Source organism: Anopheles marshallii, chromosome 2 (assembly GCF_943734725.1).
Source record: "Anopheles marshallii chromosome 2, idAnoMarsDA_429_01, whole genome shotgun sequence".
NCBI classification, from domain to species: domain Eukaryota; kingdom Metazoa; phylum Arthropoda; class Insecta; order Diptera; family Culicidae; genus Anopheles; species Anopheles marshallii.
The window spans coordinates 10,052,359-10,074,972 of record NC_071326.1 but is presented as its reverse complement, the minus strand read 5'-3'; the positions used below and the strand labels follow the sequence as shown (position 1 = coordinate 10,074,972).

The 22,614-nt window shown below is 43.3% G+C and overlaps 1 protein-coding gene across 1 annotated transcript; it reads left to right on the top strand.

Moving 5' to 3' along the window:
- The first annotated feature begins 203 nt into the window (after positions 1–203).
- Positions 204–21,062, top strand: LOC128710374 (uncharacterized). Its single transcript, XM_053805426.1, has 10 exons — positions 204–297; positions 6,878–6,984; positions 7,318–7,434; positions 7,567–7,713; positions 18,261–18,324; positions 18,411–18,760; positions 18,837–19,005; positions 19,597–19,698; positions 20,090–20,222; positions 20,954–21,062. The coding sequence occupies exons 1-10, from the start codon at positions 204–206 to the stop codon at positions 21,060–21,062; spliced, it is 1,392 nt and encodes a 463-aa protein (XP_053661401.1).
- Positions 21,063–22,614: the final 1,552 nt, after the last annotated feature.

The window sequence follows — 22,614 nt, the reverse complement described above, 5'->3', positions numbered from 1 at the left end:
TACATTCTCTTTCTTTTAAACCATTTCAAATCGACTTATTTTAATTCGAATGTTTTTTAAATTTTGTGAGCACATAGTTTCATGTTTGTGAAAATAGTCGTTAAACGATGTGCAAGTGAAGTAAGTTAGATATATACTAGCAAGAATTTGACCAATCAAAAGATTATACTGGTGGAGTGCATGTGCAGGTGTGTGAGTATAGCATGGAAATCGCCAGTGTAATGGATAACATGATGAAAACCAGCATGGGACTTCACGATGACCGGTCCAGTCGAAACAGCAACAGCAGCAGCTCCGGTAAGTGTCTGCCGCTAAGCAAATTATGATACTTTTTCCTCGACTGCATTTAAGAAACATGAAGCATGCATAATGACTTATGCTAAAAGGGTTATTTTTATGAACACAAACCAGCATGTCCATCATTCGTCTAAGCATCGAAACCAGCAACGGTACATAATGAGCAGCTTGGTCCTAAATTTGTCTTGTGAACTCCTCCTTTCTTTTGAACACTTTCCCTGGCATTTTCCAGAAAATGCTGGAGAGCCAACAGCCAAGTTGAAGGGACAAAGTTTTTGCTTACAGTCAGCCGGGCAGCGGTGTAATGAAACCATCCCGCCAGCAAAACGGTGCTCCAGAGGAGTTAATGCACATGTCGTTACGCCACCTGCGCTGTATCCTCCAAGGCAACCCGACGACACTCCAATTTGGAGCTCATTCAAAATGTAGTAAACCTCCGCTTTTCACGAGGTGCATCGTGCACATATTTGCGAGCCAACGACCAAAGTACCGCCAGGAGTGCATTGCTGTATGTTTGGATGGCGAGCAGTACGGTAACAATTCCTTCACACTAGGCTCCCGAGACGAAGTGATGCATCGTGCACGGTCGTGGCACGGGCGCTTTCACAAACCACGGTGCACCCAGAGTGCCATGTGTCGGAAGAATGGTTCGACATTGTGCTCAGGTGGAGTTGCAAATTACGAGATGTTCGTACGTTGAGTGCATTTCCTTCTTTGGCACTTTTGGGGCACTGAGCAGGAAGCAATTTCTCCGTTCCTGTAAGAGATATTGAAACAGCATGTTTCTAATGAGTTTTGGGTGCAAAAGGACGCCTTCTCGAAACAATTTAACTAAATTAAGGTGAGCTAAGTTGCCACGCTATACTTGCGAAGCTGCAATTATAACTCGAAAGACCGTTTTTCAAGAAAAAGTTAAGAGTAACTGGGAAATATTCAGAAGGCATTGTACCAATAAACTCATATTTGTGCTAGAGGTAATGCGTTTCCGAAGATCCAGATTCTGGAGCTGGCTTGTCTCCAATCAAGCGCGAATGATAATTAAACCGCGAACCAATACTCAACACCGGATGGAAACGGTTGGTTTAATTAAACTATTGCCCTACGGCGAGGACTGAGATTGATATTGCCTTCCGTTTGACTTGGGCAACCATTTCGGTGGACAACAAACATTCGCTACTACTCCCTCGAGCTCTGGGTGCTCTGGAATGCGGGGCTGATTATGATGCTATTCCCAATTCACTCAACCAGAGTTGGCGATAATTTTAGTTGTGTGCCCGAGTGCTAATGCATTATTAGCACAACGTTCAGTTTATCTCGAAGCCAAAATCAATTCCAATCCAAATTTAACGCCCACTTGACGGTGGTCGGATCAAAACAAAACAATTTCAGTGTGCATGTTGTTTGGGGAGCGGCAAACATATGCCATAAATATTAAACGAACGGTTTGGAGCCGTTCTTTCCCTGCATTTTGTTTTTTCCGGTGCATCAAACAAAAGCAATAACCTGATGACATGTAATTACAGCGTTTCGGGGTGGAAACATTTTAACATAACGTAATAAAACTTATCGCCTACCTCAACGATAACGATGATGTTTACGGCCGGGCCGGGATGAAGATGAATTATTCCAATCGGATCCATCATCACTCGTGTAATCGTAAAACTGTAAGATGAATGGTGTTCGCCCGTCGCCGACGCACACCGCTAAGATGCATCGTTACGACGGTGAGATGCTAAAGCGATAAAAATATGGACTCTGGCAGGATGGAGAACAAAACACCGCACACCACGCAACCAAAAGCTCGAAACACACTCACTCGTGAAGCCTACACTCTTAAAGGTCTCCGTTTGGGATCAATTTGAAGCCAATAAAAGAAGTATTTTTATGGCTGAGCAGTTTATTCCGGAAGTTATTCTGCGAAAGCGGATCATCGAAATGGAGGCAGCGAAACAAGGCGAACCGCCGCACACTGGGCTGTGCAGGAGAAATCGACCGAAATCTGAGGGCCGAGTGGAGCGGATTTAATGGACAGAATATCCATACTCGAGGGCAGCCCGACCGGAAACCCTCGTTGCTGTCGCTGATGGTGGTACGCTCTGGAGGTTTATAAAGTTTGCAGAAGAGGGAAAGTTGTTGGATATTGTCCCGAGCCGCTCTTGCTTCTCCACCCTCTGCCGGGGACGAAAGATAACCACCCTTGATTAATCCAATAACAGGATTCCTACGCCGATCCATTGGCATATCATGGTCGAATCTCTTACGCTTAGTCTTAGTCTTTTTCACTCCGAAGGACCGATTTCCTTTTCGATCGAGAATCTCAATTCTAATCCCATGTGCTGGAGTCGGAGACGATTCGACATCGATCCGATAACCACCAGCATATCGACGCGTAAGTCCAGCTCGTCCGGAAGGCTTTTTTTTTTGTGCGGACCTTTGTATCGTTCAAATTCTTTTGGCTTTATTGGACCCAACATTTGATGAGATTCAATACTAAACCGTTAGAGGAGGGCATGAAAAATTATCTCTACCTTAGTCAGCACACAAATTGAAACGTGCAAGGTACCGGAAATACATCTTGTCAGATGGTTCAAAACTATCCCTTAAGGTGTTTATTTAATATTTACTGGAATTAGTTGATAACCGTCAAGCTGCATTACTAAATGCCATTTGTTTTTCCGCCCTATTTTTAAATCATGCATCGTTTGTATTGAATTAAATCGTGGTGATAGTAATTCATAACCTTTCCCTCATATAAAATATGCTAGAAAAAAAAACGCGAACCGTGTGCCTTTTATTGTTTCGAAGAACTCGACAATATTTTTCTGCGATCGCTTCGAGGATATGTAAATGTAGCTCGATTGTTTCGCTGAGCAATACGAAACCGCACCAATAACCTCCCATTGATTATGTTGTGCAAAATTTATTCATTCGAATAAAAACCTTGCAACCGCAGGGCAGCCGAATCGAGGCAAAACAAAGAGCTGCAGCGAAAATAAAGTGGTACAAGCACGTTTACATAGCCCGAGGAGAAAGAAACAAAATCCCAAACAAGGCTAGAGGATTTGGCGAAATTTGCAAAGTAAAAAAACCGCACCATACACTCGCATCCGCAACAGAAAGGAAACGTTTTTCTGCGTCAAGCATGAATGTTTCCGATAGCATGTCAAATCAGTTGAACACGGACGGAGAATTTTATTTTGGTAGCGCTGTCCACTCAATAGCGATTTGTTGTTTTTTTTTCTCTCTTTTAAGATATCATGGATTTTTTAAGCTTTTATACGTTCGACTTGACATTGAAAGGTACACCTTTGGCGATCGAACAACGTGGAAAAGGGAAGTGAAGACTCTCTTGGGCCGCTTTATTTTAGATGGGTTTCTATTTCTATATTTTAATCATTTATTTACAATATCTCCTTCTGTTTCACAAAAAGCCAGCTGGATTGTATAGTTTTTCCCTACCCTCAGTTTTATTCCTAACTGCCTTAAACATAGGAATGGTAGAATATTTAATGTAAGAATTTTAAATGCTATTCTTAACGACTTATGACATCTTAAAATACAAACAAAAAAAATAATCACATTGAATATAACCAGCACGAATGCAATCTGTCCGATATGCAAACCATTGACAACTTGATGGAATAGCTTAAAAACACACTTTGTATGCGCTTAACATTGAATGTTTATCACTTTGAAGGAAGGAATTTTTGCCACCCAGCTTTAGCAATTCTATTTCTCCCGATACTACATTAAGCTCGTTCGCTTCCGCATGTCACAACCCGGAAATTAAATTTTACTCCATTCACTACACCCGGCACACACCCGTCTGCAGTGCAGCGTGACATTAAAGTAGAGAAATTTGATTAATACACTGCACGCAACAGATGTATGCTGATTGATCGCTACCAAAACAAAAAGATGGAAACCTTCGCGTGCAACATTCGCGAACGGAACCGAAACTGAGCTCATGTTGCGAATAAATTATTACATTTCAGGTGTCTAAAATGTGACGAGTATCAACCGGCCGAAAATAAATCCCTTTTATGGTGACGTCGCGCAGGCTGCTATGTTCATACATTTATTTAAAATGCCTTGAACTGTATGGCATACTGCCATCACATTCTTTGAAGCTAGACAACATGCATTAGAATCTTGCCTTGCCAAACATGAACATCAATATTATACCATGCGAGATAGCTCACTTTTAATGTTATCTTCACACATTTCAACACTGTACGCGTCCCTTGCGTTCGAGCACACTCCTGCAGAGCCCACAACTCGACGATTGATTCAGTTATCGAGTGCAGCATTTTCCCAGCGGTACCGCTCGAGGACACATTCTTTCGTGTACCTCATAACAGCAAAGTGGCACGTACCATCGACTGCAAAAGGAAGCGCGCTCACTGTCTTACATTTGTACCTGTCGCGCCGTGTCTGCGCGGTTGTGAACATGTCGATAGGGATGTGTGAACAGTTTGTTTGATTTTACCGATGTATAAATCTCCGACTGGGGGGGAGCTTCTACTTCGGTGGCGGGACCAAATTTGGTACGTGTGCCGGAAAAAGAAGATACGCATGTAAGTGCCGGTTGACACGCACTCGGAATGTTAGCGACAGTGCTCGTAAATTTCCGTCCGTCTCTCATACCAACGTGTGCGGAAGGTACATCCCATTAATGTTGTGGTGTTGCGGTTTTGCGTACATTTCAAGTTTTTGAGTTTTACGTCGACTTATCGTTCGCCGTAACCGAGAACCTGAGCTGTCGTATGGTGGCATTTTGCGTCTGCAAATCAATATTCAACCGCATGAAACTTTCCTGATAAAATATGCGTTCCCTGGAAACGAGTTGCCTTCGCCTGTGCGGTCAGATGTTCAGTGAAGCTTGGTGATAGTACACGAAGAGCAAGCAATTGCTCACGATTGCCACTCGACAGGTATCGTGTCGTTTGGGATAGAGATTAGACCAGAAGTCTTAACATTACATTCTGTTTCGAGGAAATTTTTGAATCCCCAACAAGGTTGTTTAAAACCGTGTTCCGTGACGGTTGCCCGCAACACTCGCTGTGCAGTGTATTAAATTGTGTTCAATTCCCAGAAGGAGGCAGTTTAACTTCCATGTTGCAATCGTTACCACCCACATACACACGCCGTTTGACGAGTGGGTTTCTGTACGCACATCAAGTAAAAAATATTATCTAGTCGCTTATCACAAACGTAAGCTGTCAGAACCTGATGCCCTGGCAAAATATCCTCTTTGGGGGCCGTGCAGTTCTTCCTCAGCTTCTGCACGCGATAGCATCGTGGGAAGTACGAGATGGTTATGGTACGATATATTCACCACTCGTGATCATCTCGTGACATGCCCGCTGGAATGATATTTAAATCTTACAGTCCAATTTCAAGCTGTACGAATCGTTCCCAGTACCTTCGAGGGAAAATGCAAATCCGTAAACATAGGCCACCCTCATTTTCGTTCGCAACCCTTCGCGAAGTTACGTAGTTCATGTACCGTCCAGTGAAATGGATGCGTTTCGTATAAAAAAAAATACCATTTCTTCCGCAACGTTGCTCGCATATCACGAGCGACGTGACGTTGAGCCAAAAAGAAATCCTCTTATGGAGACGCATGGTTGATGGTTCGCGTTACGAAATGGAGACGCATGGTCGTTTGGTTCTTGGCCCGCGGGATGGAGGCGCATGGTCGATGGTAATGATTTTAGAAAGAAAGATGTTATTTGAATTTATTGATACAGTTTTTCTTCTCCACCCAGCATTTTCGGTCGTTTCGCTGGCTGGTAGATAAATGCCACCATTCCTAGCAAAAAAAAACCTCCTCCAAAAACCAACCAAATCTAAGTGATGAAGCATTCCGTTGTGGTGATGATGATTTTTTCTTCCCACACCCAATGTACCTTTTACGCATTTACTTTCCATTCACGTTACGTAAATTAACGACGACTATTTTTCATTGTGCTCGTTACCAGAAGAGCCTTATAGTGTGGGTTGATACCCGGGTAGACCGCATGCTAGAACAAAAAAATCCCTTTTCACCATGTTTTATCCCGTTAAAAGTGAAGTGATGAATATCAATCAGTGGCCACTGTTGCAGCTTACCGCGGTTGGTTACGTACACTCACCCTTTTCCGGTCAGAACGCAGTATGGGGCATTCTAATCAGAAAGGATGTGAAAATTATCCTCCCGCATTCATTATGTGCGGCCATCCCGAAGAAAGCGACTCGATCGTTCAAGCATAACGGTGGCCCAGGCACGTAAAAGGATAACGACTTTGAGTGCACGAAAGCAGCGTCTCTAATGAAGCATGACGAAAGCCACAGCACGGCGAAAGGGCAAACATTCATATCGGAAAACCTTCATCGCGTAAACAAACAATCAATAAGGGTTTTCTTGGACGAAAACAAACACTGAGCAATTTGTAGCACAATCAAACTTCACGCACAATGTTTAATTTATGAGTTAAAAGGGGAAAAAAAATACAAATTATTTGTCGAGAGACTTTGCAACGCAGTTGCCTGAATAAATAAAATTAATTACCATCTTTTCCCCTATTTTCTTTTCCAGGTTCGCCCACAGTAGTACACGAGAAAAAGAAAATGTTGGACATAACGCGAGACCGACCAATCAAAATTGCAGTTCGAGTACAAGTTCCTGTTCGAGACCATCCAAAGGTGTGGTAGAGCTTGTTTTAAACATCTTCAAGTAGCAAATAATATTGCATTGCAGCAAAAAAATAATTATTCAAATTTATTCTTCCATATATTCCTAACAACTACTGTTAGGTATTTACGTTTGTTTAAGCATTGTTTATATCACTCAAGAGTCGGGTAAAGAAGACTTAAAACATTAGGGTGTTTATACTATAAATTTTGTATGAACAAGGTTTGGAAAGAAACTCCTGAAGTAAGAAAGCCTTTTGGAACGATTCAAAATTCCATCGTAATCTTCTGTAGCCGATGGTTGTTCATGGTGTTTTCCATGCGTTTGATTACTGTTTTCCACAGTTTAACTTTGTCGGTAAACTACTCGGCCCAAAGGGAAACTCACTCAAACGGCTGCAGGAAGAAACGATGTGCAAAATGGCCGTGCTAGGCAAGGGATCGATGCGCGACCGAAAGAAGGTAAGCCTGGTAGCTCACCGTATCTGTCATCCGGTGTGTCATCGGAAGGGCTGGTACGACCGCATTGTATCGATTATTAAACCTCCCTGCTGTCTGTTGTTTCATCGTTCCTGCTTCATACTCATCGCCCAGGAAGAGGAGCTACGTCTCAGCGGTGATCCACGGTACGCGCATCTATCCGAGGACCTGCACGTGGAAATCTCGACCTACACCGCACCGGCGGAAGCACACGCTCGTATCGCGTATGCCCTGGCGGAAGTGCGCCGGTTTCTGGTTCCGGTAAGTACCAATACTGTAAACAATAGCAGAGTGACCCCGTCTTGTCCGGGAAAACTTTTCACGCGTCGAGAGTGCTGGCGACGTTCATGCCGGTGGAAACGAAAACCGATTTCGTGCCATCACTCTGATGGCGGAATCACAAGCTGTACTACTTTCCGAACTACTTTTACATCCCTTTTACGCTATCGTACAGTGACCGACCGAATGGTGGATGCGTCGTTCGTGCAGCTGCTAGCGAATGCTTTTAGTGGCAAAAACAGGTTAATAAAGCTTTAAAAGCGCACTTAACCCTTAAAGCTGATCACTTTGCCTTATGGGAAACGGAGTAGGTATGTAGTTTTCACTCCAACGAAGGCGGCGAGAGTTTGTTTGAGTCAAATCCCAAGATGTATGTCTTTGTTTTATCGTTGCGCGTAAGATAGCGGCTACGGTAACGACTAGGTAGGTGCGGTTGAGGATCGGAAGTTAAGTCACAGTGGGTGGTTGTTAGTGTTGGTGGTGTTGTTTGGTTAATGTACAAGAGGAAGCCTCAGACTTCCTCAGGAAAAAATCCCTTTGGTGCAATATTATTACATCAGATGGAAGTGCTTATCAGCGTTAAAGACGGTGTGGGCAGTAAAATGCTAGCTGAAGCTCAAATTAAAGTGGTTTCCTGCAAGTTGCTACTGTAAGGATCAACATTAAAACAGAAAAAGAAAATTGAACAGAATCAACTACAGGTCCATAGGGCTCTTCACTTACCGGTTGTCGTTTCATGTCACGTTTCCTATTGCAAATGCTCCACAGAATATTCTACTGAAACCCTCTTCTTGCAAGAAACTTATCAGCTGTCGGAAGAAGATAAGACTTACATTGAAAACTATTATTTTATGCAACGTTTCGCTACACTATTACTTCTGCATCAACTTGTAATACTTTTAGATGGACTTTCAAAACTTCCTATCTAGTGAAGGAATCGGAATGAAACGGTCATAAACATTCTTAAGAAATGTTCATGCCTATGATGCGCTCTTCGAAAAGATATGATTTAATAAACGATTGGATGCAGAGACTCAAGTGCTTAAACTTTGTCAATATCAATCCGGCTACATTACACTGATTTCTTTTCAATTGTAGAATAATCTGACCGCATTTCTGTTTTGCTCAACTTCAAAGCATTGACCAATACTTTTGAGTAAAACTTTCTCCTTCATCATAATAAATACTACAGCCATTATTTTTAGTGCTGGAAAAGTTTTCCGTTGTGTTTAATCGGCCATTGCAGTGGGTTTATTGTGCACTCACTGTACTGATGTTATACTGTTAAAAAAATCGACTCTTTAACACTGATTTATTATTTGATTTTTCGTTTATTTTCTTGGTGTACACCCAGAATTATTCTTGTAAAGCATCTAAAAATGCTATCTAAGTCAACATATGGTACATAAATGCAAACAATCATATTGCAGCTTCGGTTTTTATCCATAGTCATGTGGAACAGCATTAATTTGTGCTGTTCAATCCTGCTAAGTATAGTTCACCTTAACTCTTGATCAATGAGTAGATCATTAAACCCAATGTTACAGCACAAAATTTGTTCCATGCGATTGGTTTGGTGACCAACACAAAATTCTACTACATCCGCAACAGAAATCAGCACCATAATGTTGTGATGAAAGGTTTCACCATAACTGCTTGCACTAGCAAAAAAAAAATCTGAAGTTTCTCCTGAGAAAAAACGACAAACTTCATTCGTATGTTTGTAAAGGCAAAGGGCCACTGCTGCTGTTTCCATCATTGGCCATTCCTTCATCGATGTTTGCTCCAGACTGGTCACTGGTCGATTTCATCTGTTTCCATTACGAAGGATGATATCAAAGGAATCCATTTAAATTGTAACATGAAATGCGTAAGGCTTTCACGTCGCTTTTGACCAAGCACCATCCAACCATTCGATTGTTTGTCGTAAGCCGCTAGTGCGCCTTTATTATCGTTCCTAAAGGTTTCAGCGCAGGACCAGTTCGGGGCGAGCAAACTAGCAAACAAGCAGGGACATGATGCCGAAAATGAAATTTGCCGAACAGGCACTTTTCATTCTTCGTCCCACTGGAGGGAGACGCCGCTCCATATGCTGGCGGGAAAGAAGCTGGAGATCTGTGTCCTTGGTGCCCCGGGATTTTCGTTGTGAGCCACTGTTAGATGCTGGAATAACATTCCAGCACGTGAAAAGACCTCGAAGAAACTGACCCGGTATCGGGAATTGAAAACAAGATCCTTGAGGGATGTCATACGTCCTAATGACAATTGTTAAATGGTTTCAAGGTTTCGAGCTATTCTTAACGGGTCGCCGAACATAGTAAACAAGAATGTTAAATCTAATGTGGCAAGGTAACAAATGATGTTCCCGAAATCATCAAAACACGCTAACACGTAAGGCATTCCGTTGGTGGGTGCCATTTGGAACTCAGCGCGAAAATTTAGCTTGTTCTACGTTTCCAATTAACTTCGATATCAACTTAACGGTACACTGACTTAAGCAAATGGTCCTTTGCAGTAAAACAATCTGCAGATACCGACCAGCAATCCCTTTTGTGTTTGAAGCTTTCTTCAGATCTTCAGACCTTTTGTGCACGTTCCTGTTTGATGCCTTTACCGGAGGTGGGTTTGCCAACCTGCCAATGAAAGCACCCCAAAATCAATTAGCTCCAGTCACTTTCTTGATCGGCTCGAAAATGGAAGCGGTTAGTTGATTGCACGGTGGTACCATCTTTTGGTCGGATGGTTTACGGCCCTGCCTTTCATGGGCTTTGATGTTACAGTATTACCTGTCGAAACCATGTAATGGTAACGTTTGTCAATTGATTTTTTAGTAGTGCGTATAAAAACGATACCCTATTTTGAACCACAAAATTAGAAACGAAGCAAGGAAACATTAAAATGGTGCCAATACAAAGTCGCAACATCACGAACCATTGTGCTTCTCGTAGCCAGAGCCGTCAAAACTGACTTTGATCGTTCCTTCGTGCGAGCTAAATGTCACACACACAAAGTAAACCCATGCCACTGTACCGCTTCTAGAAGAAATGTCCCGGGAGACTTCCATTGTGTATCTGTTCGTTATGTGTTTCGGCCGAGACTGTTTCAAAATACACTCTTTTCGCTTTTCACCAGTCATCCAATGACAGACCAAGACTAAGACAATGCACGTCAGGTCATGCATTTTAATGCAGCACAGAAGCTTTGCATTTTTGCGGGCAAATGTATCCTGCCGGGAAATCAAAACAATCAGAAAAACGTACACCGTACCGTGCGAAGCAAACCGGGAACCGTAAAAGTAGACCGTTGTGGCTGTAGCAATGCGTCGGAAAAACACACCATGAGACGACGGCTAAATCACATTTCCACCTCATAAATTACGCCTCACGACGTCAGAATGGCAAATCGTTTCAACGACACTACGAGCTATCTCATGCATGGTATGGGACACCGTTGAATGAAATACGCACTATACGTGTATGTGTGCAGTTCCACGCTGAGTGGATAAAAAGCGTCACGAAAACAAAACAAAAAACCTGTGGCACAATTTTATTGCATCTTTCCGTTTGGCTGTGCCATTACCAACTGCAATGAGATATGGTGGGGGTGTTGATGAATTTGTTGAATTAATGAATAACTTTTTGCCCAAAGTGCTAATGAAGATTTGGAAAGTGATCCTTTGTTATCGCGGTCGTTGCGTTCTTCGAACTTACGATATCAGTTCGACGATTATTTCAACAAATATCCATCCCAGAGCAAACATTTGCATTCAACCAGTAGATCTGACCTTCAATGTCAGACATTGCGATACTCGGAAGAAGCATTTTCTTTGTCCGTTTGGGCTGAAATTAATGGCTTTGCAGGGGAATCGGGCAGCGGTGTCACATAAATTCTAATTAACTGGATTAGCTGCCTGTCGGCCAACTTATGTCACTCTCAATAATATCAACGTCGCCTCGCACGGGTGATATCTCGTACGCCGGGCTACAGCTGCCGAATCACAGTTGCTACTCCCGGGTTAATTAATTTGCTCATAAATTCATCATCAACCGGTACCGAAATAACGACACCTGCGTGCTACGGCAAGTCTACTTTACGGCACTGTTGCGATAATCAATATACAAACGATGGAGATGATAAATAATCGAACAAGGAGCGATTCCGGAAGTGGAGTAAGGATTACACAATGTTCTTTAAAAATCACCTATCGAAACAATAAGCTAACAAAACGGTAAGCTAAAGCGAAGGTACGTGGAACTCCCGGTGTGCGGACAGCAATGTGCGGCAACTCAAAGTCAAAGTTGCGCTGGCGAACTCTGGGCGAACCCAAGTCACGGTCAAAAGAGCAAGTCATAAAGTGCCCGAGCTGAAAGCTGCCGTTCCCTGCGGGATTGCCGATTCCGTTCCGACCACATGATGTAGATGGACCAAGCCGGGAGGGAAACTACGTCCATGAGGTGATGGATGCATGTTGCTACCGCTAATAAAACGGTTCAGGTGGTTTGATAAATGGGTTCCCCTCGGTCAAGACGATGGCAGTTCCCGGGTCACACCGAAACGATGGACGCAGGCTGTACCGGTGAAGCCGAAAGTTGAAAGCGACTAATCGGAAGTGCCTGCTACACACCATCACTACTAGCATCTTTATCGCTTAGCATCTTACCGGGCGCTGCTGGAGCCGTGCTTGAGCTCGACGTTTCGCCGCTCTGCTGTTCTGCTTAAGCTGTCGAGGATGGAAGCTCAAGCATAATCACAACCCACACAAAAGCGCATGAAGATGTCATTTTTCATCTGCCTACCATCCCTGACTAAATCGAAGTTAAGTACCTTGGCTGGCATTAAAATGCTTCCCATAATGTGATGATGAGTGGAGGCTTCGCTCTAATTTGCTTTGTTTATAGGCTGTAGCAGGAGGGAGTGTGTGACAAGAGGTCGCTGCATTTGTTATACATGAATGAATTAAAAGATGTAATCAAATCGAATGTATTTGAATTTGAAACAAGAAATTGTAAGAATTTGTTATTATTTATATCGACAATTATTTAAAAAATACCGCTATGCAAAGTAGGAATATTTGGCAACGGGACTCTCAATAATTGTCCAATTTGTTCTAACTGTTTTTGCATAGAAAATAATTGTCAAAGTATTACACTGATGCAAGCTCCACAACCATAAGACCAAACGAATAATTTCGCTCGCCCAAATGTGCATTGTAAATTCTAACCCCAGATTTACATAAGAATGTCCAGAATGCACACATTTGCACATCGTAATTCGCTGCTCATTGAAACACAAATTACGTGCGGTATTTAAAATGCAGATTCTCTTATTCCTCGCATATCCGTATCCCGACCCGAATGGCACAACCCTGAACGATTTGCATTATCGAGATGCTCTGCCCGTCCGGATCAACCGCGCCATTCAAGTGGCGAACCGGGCTGATAGGTTGATGAAATACAAACCGATGGTATCGTTCGATTGGATCGCCGAACGCTTTGCAATTCGGCACGAACTCAACCACGGAACCGTACCGAGTTCGACCAAACGGAATGAGCTGGCAAAATGAGGTGAGATATACTTCCTCTTTCGGCAACCGTTCGAAGCCCGAGCTCTGTGTGGAGTGTCCTTGAAGAGAGCTTCCAATTGATGATGAACCTCGAGACGGAAGTCTTGGCTGCACGAAAGAAAACTATGCCACGCTATGGAGGGACTTCTCCGGCCGAGCACGGGGACACCACGGGGTGTGGTCGACACGCTTGCCTTCTGCACGTGACATTCGAATGTGCGAACGTGCCGAAATGCTTAAAGTTGTTGCTATTCCGAGCGGTTTTCTTTCGCTCTTGAAGCGGTATGATTGAAGAACTTCCGCGTCGATGTTTGTGCGTCGTCCCCGGCACTCGGAACCAAACGGAAGAACTGGCTGGCCCGCGTTCGTGACCGTACGCCCATAAGACAGAGTTTACTCTCCGATCAAGATGAGCTTCACTGGCTGTGCCGATTTATCGCAAAATCCAATTTCAAGACGCTTCAGACACTACGTATCCGGCACAAGCAGGAAAAACCTGTTCCTGGTCGTGTAGCCGATCGTATTTCTATCGATCTCCGTTCAAAAAAAAAACCGGAATTGAATGCAAAAAAAAACGGAATCGAAACGTGCAGATTTTATATATATTCGCTCCTTTCGCTCTTGGATGACTTCATCCACTTGCCAAATTATGCTTCTTGAAGTGCAGTGTTTTTAGGTTAAATATTTTGCAGCTCGGGGAAGTTTTATCGGATTAAAGCAGTACGCTCCACCATTCGAAAGAACAATAAGGTGGCGCTCGGTTCGGTTTGAACAAATGCAATTACTACACGTTGATCGCGCTTTACCGCTCAGAGCTGGTTATAGACAGTGACAGGGATGATGTGATGATGTACTTTCGAGTGAAGCAATCGGGAAACAGCTCTCGTTGGTTTGAAATAGTAATGATAATGTTCTTCTTTCAACAGACATAAAGTCATTAGTCAACATCTTAAAGCGTAGCTCAAAATAATATAAATTCAAGGTGGTTAAGAACTTTACGGTTCAAGGGTAATTAATTCATATTTTATTAAGTAAATTACAAAACCAGCCTGAAGGATACATTTGCAAGATCTGCAAGTTGATGAATGTGACTGACGTTTCACAGTGCATATCAATCATACATTCAGACACTTTGAATGATATATATATCCTGGTGAGATTTACATCCGATGTACCACCAACTGGGAAAGGTTGCACTTCTCTTTGTATCGCTGCCCACTTATATTATTTCGAGCTTGCCTGCTGCACTTGTCTACCCTGTCGGCGCAAATAGTTCACTTTTGGCTTAGAAAATTAGCATCCATCTCCACAGAAGGATACCATGATGAGATCAACAGCAATCCCCTACCGACGTCGCTAGTACGAACGGTCTCTGTGCCGATGATGCAAATACACAGCAACGTGATCCGTTTCCGTCCAATAGAACACAATTATCCATTGTAATGGAGCAGCAAAGTGACGGTCCTGGTACGCTGCGCTGCTCAGACGAAGTTTTGTCGCTTTTCAAGTTTGCTAATCCTTCCTTGCCAGCGGTTCCCGTTGCGTTCCGCTTGCGCCCATGGTGCTGCGAACGGTGGCAAACAAAGTTGTTCGAATTCGAGAAGACGTAGAAAGCCGTCGGCATCGTAGGGGTCGTTAATTAAACAGTTCTATGGTCGCGCAAAGGACGCCAGTTTGATTTGCTTTGGCTTCCAACGTTACAAATTTCGGTCCGACCGGTCTTTCTACGGCACACTCTAAGTGAAGTCGTTTGATGTTTGAAGGAAGAGCTCGCGGAACGAAGGAGTAACCTCATGCAACGGAATGGCGTCGGACGTCAGTTTCAACGCTGAAACTTTGTTTGGCAAATTTAATTGTACTATAACTGGAAGCTATTTCAAACGAGTATCGCTTACGATGGCAGACTAGCTATCGTAGAGCGTAAATGAAATAGAAAAAAAAATCACTTGCGCGTAACTATTTACAAATTGAAGCCCATGCTACAAAGCAAGAGAAATTCCTTCTATATTAAAGTCAAGAGGTAGCATTTTCAACATACCTGAAACGGATGTTGCTTCCTGCCAAATCCAAATCTTTGAAAAGCATTTCCAAATTCCTAGACATTCCAGCATCAATTCAGACGCAACAACAACAACAAAAACACGCGGGAAGGCGTGAAAATAGCATGCCTGGCCTAAATCTATCTTCCGAATTGCTTTTTAATGCTCCATTAGCTCGGCAGGCAGTGGATGATCAGCGTCAATAACCATCTACACGTCGTTGTTAAACTTTTCCCAGCCCGACAACAGCAGCCGGCTGTGTGAGGCTCTTGCCTGCGGGCATAATTCTCTTCGCAATTACTCACTTACGCTCCTATCCTACGGCACGCACCCTTCAACATATCTTTGGGCGTAATCGTTTGCCGATGAAACTTTTCAATCCACTGAGCTGAACACTGAGCTCTTTTCGAACGACCTTTGGCTGTGGATCGAAAATTTGGAAGAATTTCGTTCATTAGAAGAATGGCATCAGTGTGAGCATTACGTATCCGGCTTTGATCCATCAATGTTTTTAGCAGTGGATGGGTAAATGACATATTTATTGTTTTTAGACAACGTTTTTAAATTCCATTTTATAGGCCCGCATACAGTTCACACATTTTTGTAAGTTCTAAAATAGAAAGTATTCATTTTTTACCAACTTTGACCTCATTCCTCAAGTCACTCGATTTGGTGCGAGATTGACTACGAGCCATACATTTGCTGAATTCTCCATGAACATCCTGCACCGAAGCGTGACTTTTAAGTCCTTCAATAGCTTCAAAAGTTACCATTACGGTTCCAAGGTCCATGTGCCAAGATTTTACTTGCTAAGCGGATTACTCTGCAGAAAGAGGATTCAAAAATCACTTCTTTAGTTGCTACAAGTGCTCCGGTCCGGTGGGAACGATTTCTCCGGTCCGGCAATGTCATTGACGCTAAGAAACGGGCCACTGCAGAATGCACTTCTGGGTGGTATGCATTCAGCGACCTTGTGGCACTATTCAACAACGCTAAGCAAAGCACCAAAGCTTAAACTGTCAGCATTATAATCCGTTTATAACAAGCGAAAGGATTCCGGAATGCTTCATTTGCAGTTAAGTTGAACCGAAGCAAAGCATCTGCGGCAGGTGTAATCTTGGATCTTGTTGTTTGAAGTTATGAGAGGAAAATTGCATTACGATATTTACAGTGGTAATAAGTTTTTTCAATTAATTATTTTAATATCAACGCTTCAAAAACAACATTATCTCAAGTTTAAATATTTGTTTTCCTGCAAAAATAAATCCAAAGGCATGTTATCTACAGGAAGAAAAGGTCCTTTCAATATAATCAACTTTACAAACTTTCCAACTATTCCAACGAAAGCGTTTTTTTTAACGTAAGTTAAAAAAGATCGTTCTGGCAATGTGTTCCATGTCAAATAGTACATCTCTCATACATCATCATTGCATTGACGAAAAATCATAGCTCTTACGTTACATGTTTTATCCAAATTACCGAAGCAAAGACAATGCATGCTTCGTTTCCTTTTGCATACAGTACTTTCCTAGCAGTTTCAAATGTATCCGTTTTCCCCATACTTCAAACGATGCACCTCCGGCTATAATGACGCTCTTGCCGTAGATGCTTCTTTTGTGTCGACTTTCAACGTTGTTATTTCGATTGTTGCTTTGTAGTGAGTAAAAAAAAAAACGCTCGCTATGGTTCTTTCAAGGCAAGTAGGAAGTTTTCACAAAAATAAAAACAAATGTGTACCGTTAGTGTCGAACGTAGTTGTAACATTAGAATTTTACACGCTGAATCACACCGTTTAAATGAGTTATGATCGGGTCTTCGTATGCCTACTGACTTTCCTCAATCTGGGCATGCGAACGTTGTTCATTTTCAATCTGTTTTTATGGCCTACTTTGGAAAAAGGAAATAACTATAGCATAACATACCGAATCCGAATTCTGCAATGCCAGTGCAATTGCCTGGAGTTTTTCTGCGCACACTAGCCACCCTGAAACGCATAATGTTAAGGGTGACAGAACACTGCACACTCACACACAAACACACAGAACAATCGTGTTGTATCATGTGCTTCGCGCTCACAATCCATGATAAATGAGGAAAGGATGCAGAGTGCAACAGAAACTACCGTAAAAGAGCGCACGTATCACGGCAGCGGTCGCTACATGCTCGCCATCCCGGAATGCCGAGCATGATACTTGGCCGCCCCACTCAAAGGTAATGGCTTCAACTTGTCACAAAAACTGGTACAATTCATTTGCATATTTTATAGAAATATGCCATGGTAATGGTATATGCAGTCCGGGTCGCGAGTGCTCACAGTTCTTCTTTGTGATGCTGTAACCGGGGGAAGGCCAGATACAGCTTAATGGGACGGGAATAAACAAAAAATAAAAAAAAAAACAACAGATCATTCAACCACACTCAACCTTTCTTTCGAAGCGAAGAAGTGTTTTGTGACATTTGCATGATGATACGCTATCATTGGCGGATGCTTTCGTCGCGCCCGGACCATGTTTTATGCCATCCCATCCAAGCTTGGTTTTGCAAGTGCACACAAGAACTGCATCCATCGTGCTGGATGCTGCATGGGACTGGTTGCCTGCAAACACGTCCGCCTTCGCCATTTGTGCTGAGTTATGTTTTCTTTGCGCGAGTTGCAGTGAGATCGTCTTTTTTTTAGTGTTGTATAAAGGTGCCACTTGCTGTGTCTGTTTATCGTTGGGAAAAAGTTGAGTGAAAAATGAATGCTAATAAGACAAATTGTCCTCGCCGGTTGTCACCTGATTTAATGCAGTTTTTCACACGGCTTAAGATGGGCGGCATGATTACCGGCATGTTTTTTTTTTGTTATATTATTTATGGGTGTTAGGTTTCAAATTACCGACAAGCCAGATTAATGCTGTTTTCCACTTATTTTTAATTCTCCTCAGGATTACCATGACGATATTCGACAGGAGCAAATGTGGGAAATGCAGGCATTAAATTCACAAAACGGTAAGTCCCTTCAGTGCCCTAGTCCGGGTCGCAGCTATTACGTGATAATATGGAGGACGTATCTTACTTTTCCCATCCCCATACAGCGACCAGTAATCTAACCTCAGCCCACGATAACACACTCAACGGTGGCTGTGGTAATGGTTTGCCCACCAATGGGATGAGCATCAGCAGCAGCGGAAGCAGTTGTAGCACCGGAAGCACCGGAAGCACCACCAACGGAACCATGCCTACTAGCAACGGCCCGCTCAGCAACGGTACGGGGCTGAACGGTGTGGTCAGCGCTGCCCAGGTCGTCCCGAACGGCGTCACCGGGCTCGGGACCGGAAGTAATGCCTCGGCCGTCGTTGGTGTCGGAACGGAACTTACCAGCAATGGTAGCACGCAACCATCGTCCGTCGTGTCGGAACTGCAGCATGTGACGAACTCGCTGACGGTGAGTTGAACTCATTCGTCCAAACTTTCGCAACCACACGGTGCTTACATGTGTGCGTCTTTTCTTCACCTTACAGCACCATCAACACCACCATAATCAGCAGCAGCAACAGCAGCAGCAGCAGCAATCGCAACACCATCAGCACCAACAATCGCAGAACCAGTTCCTTTCGAACGATGCGGACATGAGCAGCCTCCTGCAGCCGATGGACGTGAACATGACGTCGGCGAATCATTTTGTGAACTGTAAGCACTCCAATATTGCACCGTCCCCCTCGCGTGTGTTCGGTAGATTAATTGCTGCCTAAGCCGGAAGTGGAAGGATTAAGAGTCTGTTTGATCAGCAAAAGTCTCCCAACGTCATGAAGTTGGAGCCACTTTTTCTCTCTCTCTCTCTCTCTTTTGTCTGCCGTACAAATAAATGAAGTAACGCTATTAAAGCCGAACTCTGCTGCTTTGTACAACGTATAATAAGCTTTCGGTTCCGTAAGGTCCTTTTATATGCTCCTGGTGCAGCTTTGCAAGGAAAAACACGACACGTTCCAGCAAGCAAATCGCCCTGACAGTAATTAATGTTTGCAAAAGTTGTACAACGCGCCACCACGCTAAGCCCATCTGCGGCAACGTTTAGCAAAGTTTTTTTTTTCTACCTTTTTACCTTTTGTGCACCTCTACTTTGCCCTGACACTGAGTGTCGAGTAATGCAGCTTTAAGCAGCAATCCGTTCTCGAATGGAAAGCAACACATGCGGTCCGGCAGTGTGCTTTGCTCTCTTTTTGTCTTTCCTTCATCGGGGGCAGTGTTTTTCTTTACCAATTAAACTTTTCTTCTCCACAGCTTTACCTACGAGTGACCTGGAAGCGCAAACGTTGGCGTTCGTCGAATCGGCCAATGCATTCCTGCATCCGGCGTTGCGCGGCGTAAAAGCCGTCAGCTTAGGTAAGTTCGTCCCAACACTGAACGGGGGCGAAAGGACGAAAAAAAAAACTATCAAAAAGTAATGGGGGGGAGGGGGGAGTGAAACTGAAAAATCCGGAACTCAGCGGGGAGATGCAGAGAAAAATCTAAATTTCCCAACTGACCCCTGTATTCGAGTGAATCGCCCGATAGCTTGCTGGCCGTTTTAATTTTCACTAAAGTAGACAAAAAAAAACCTCCGCTCAACGCAAACCAAGAGTGATGGTGTTTCCGTCGCTTACCTTTTGCGCCAGCTTTTTCCCGGTGAATACGGGCGGCAAAAATTGTACGAGAAAAACTTCATTCACGTGTCTGTACGTGTGTTTGTGTGTCTTCCTTTTGTGTTTTTTCATGCTTCCTGGTACTGGTGCAGCACGTAAGCGACCCCTGCTGGGAGGACCACGATCGACTATGAACCCCACCAAGCGCACCGTGATGACGCTGATTGCACGTGCACGCACGGCCCAGGCCCTGCACGGTTCCCGAACGGCTCAACCGATTGGCGAGTAAGTTCCGCAACCCATTCCATCGATGTTCCCCACCGCCTGCCCCCCTTCCAAAACACCTGCTTCCGCTCTCCCGCATGCTTTCCAATTCCAATTTTGCTTTCTTTTACGTAGCTTTTTACGTGTGTCTGCGCGTGTGTTTGTTTTACATCTATTATGGTTGATTATTCCGCAGTGGACGCAGTGGTAGTGAGAGTTCGGGAATTTTTCCCGCGCATTTTGCGAAATTATGGAGCAAAAAGCTGTAAGCTTTAGCCATTGTTTGGGGTTTTGTTGTTTATTTTACCCTGTTCTCCACTTTTCGTGCTTCCAATTACTGCGCGCGAAGAAGAACGCCTCGCGCCTGAATGCACTAATTATGCACATGAGCAAATTGAACGGAGCAGCACCACCGAGTGGGTGGGAGATTAGGTTTGGAAAATGAAAAATTGTACACCTGATTCCAACCGTCAGTGTCCGCTAGTTTCTATACACCTGTGCCAGTATCCTTACACTCCACATTTCCGCTTAGCTGGTCTGAAATTGGATGGGATATGAATGACTACGTTAATTGCGCTTGTATCGGATGATCGTTTGTGTTTTTCGTTTTTTCCATTTTCATTTCGCTTCCATGCACCATGTTTCAAAGTCCTCGTGCTCGCCCATGTATAGTAACACCGCCACCACCATCACCACACTACCCGACCCGACCCTGTACTAACTGCATCTGTGTGTCCTCATCCTCTACTCAGACCGATACAGGTGATCACTTCGCCGCTCATTCTTCAACCACCGCTGGATTTATTGCAGCCAAATGCGGGCACCGGCGTGGTCAAAGAAAACATTCTGCAGGGTGCTTAAAGAGGCCGCCAAAGTAAGCACTAGAATCGCTCGCGAAGCGTCTAACCAAAAGGTGTGTGTGTGCGTGCGTGCGTGCGTGTGTTTGCGTGAGTGACTAAGGAAACTTTTAAACGTGAGTGCTGGATATGCGTTTTGTTTTTTAATTTGATTTAAATTCTCCTTGTCAACGGATGAGTTGTTGGCGATCGGTCATACCCAATCAACACGTAATGCCTCATCAATCAATTTGTTATGAAGGAAAACGGCGATGACTCGGTTTAGGTTAGGACGAACCTTTCTCTTGGTGACATCTAAAGTAAAGTTTATGGAGATTCATTTTAGAACAGCACATTGAATCTCCTGAGCAAGAAGGTAAGAAGGTTTTGTAAAGCTGAGTTCACGCAAAGAATTTGACAATAGTTCATGAATCAAAGAAATTGACTTTCTTGAGGAGTTCCAAATCGCACCTTAAAATGTCCGGATGTCTGATAGGTCTGCAAACTACATTATAAGTAGGAAAGCCCACGTAGGAATAATATTGACCGTACCTGGTTGACTGCTCTATTTCGCTCAAACAACGAGTAATTTGTCTACCTGTTTGACTTGCTTGTTTTACCATTCAAGAAACGTTTTGCGTACGTGACTGGAACCTACCTGACTATCTGTAAAGCTACCATTCCGTGTCCGTACCAAGTTACACTCGATATTGATTTAACTTCCAGACAGGTAATATTATTTCTTTCTTCGATGATCCATCGATTGGTTGGAAAGTTGCTACAGGAAATTGTCCTTTAAGATGGAGCTTGAAGGAAAGGAAATCTGAATCACATCTTTAAAGATACACTATGGCGTCCTGTCATTTCCTTAAACCCATTTATTCCCTTCAGTTTGATATTTCTTCGGAAACTCTTAAATCTGTTATTTGATTGTTTTATAAGTTTCTTTCATTTTTAAGCTAAGCTGATAGTTTCACTGTGGTTGGGTTAATAAGCTTATCTCCATCTGACAGAAACGATAAAACATGCCAAGAAGATCCTCTTCTATTCATCTTATCTCAGATTCAGTGACTGAGATGTACCAATATAACAAATGCTTAACGCATGAAAGATCAAGACGTTCACGTGGCAGAGCAGACAGATGAGTACCTTCTCAGCTGACAAATCAGTCAGGCACGTGACTTGTTTCAGATTTGGGGTCCCATGTGAATGTGTGTAGGAATGTCCAAAATCGATCGATTGAAACCGATTGGGTTGAGCGGGTATGGCAATAATCATTTTTCGTGACATTTATGAATGATCTCAATGGAAATTGATTCACTTCACAAGGAATTTATCCAACACAGTATTAATTGAGAGCAGCATTCAGCATTATGAATTGTATAAAAATAAATGTTTAATGTTTGATGTTTAATTCAAACATAATGGAGTAAGAATTCCCGTCGTGACATTTGTGTTTAGATTGTTGTTGGTTTTATATGGTTTTGTCATAGTAATGCATGCATAGTATAATTTCCATCCTTTCTACTTACCGCATGATACATTTACTCGCCCTCAACTAACATGATATTCTTTTT

Coding starts and splice junctions, on each gene's coding strand:
- LOC128710374 (XM_053805426.1), top strand. CDS start 204: ATGGAAATCGCCAGTGTAATGGATAACATGATGAAAACCAGCATGGGA. Junction 298..6,877: donor CAGCAACAGCAGCAGCTCCG/GTAAGTGTCTGC, acceptor TTTCTTTTCCAG/GTTCGCCCACAGTAGTACAC. Junction 7,435..7,566: donor CGATGCGCGACCGAAAGAAG/GTAAGCCTGGTA, acceptor CTCATCGCCCAG/GAAGAGGAGCTACGTCTCAG.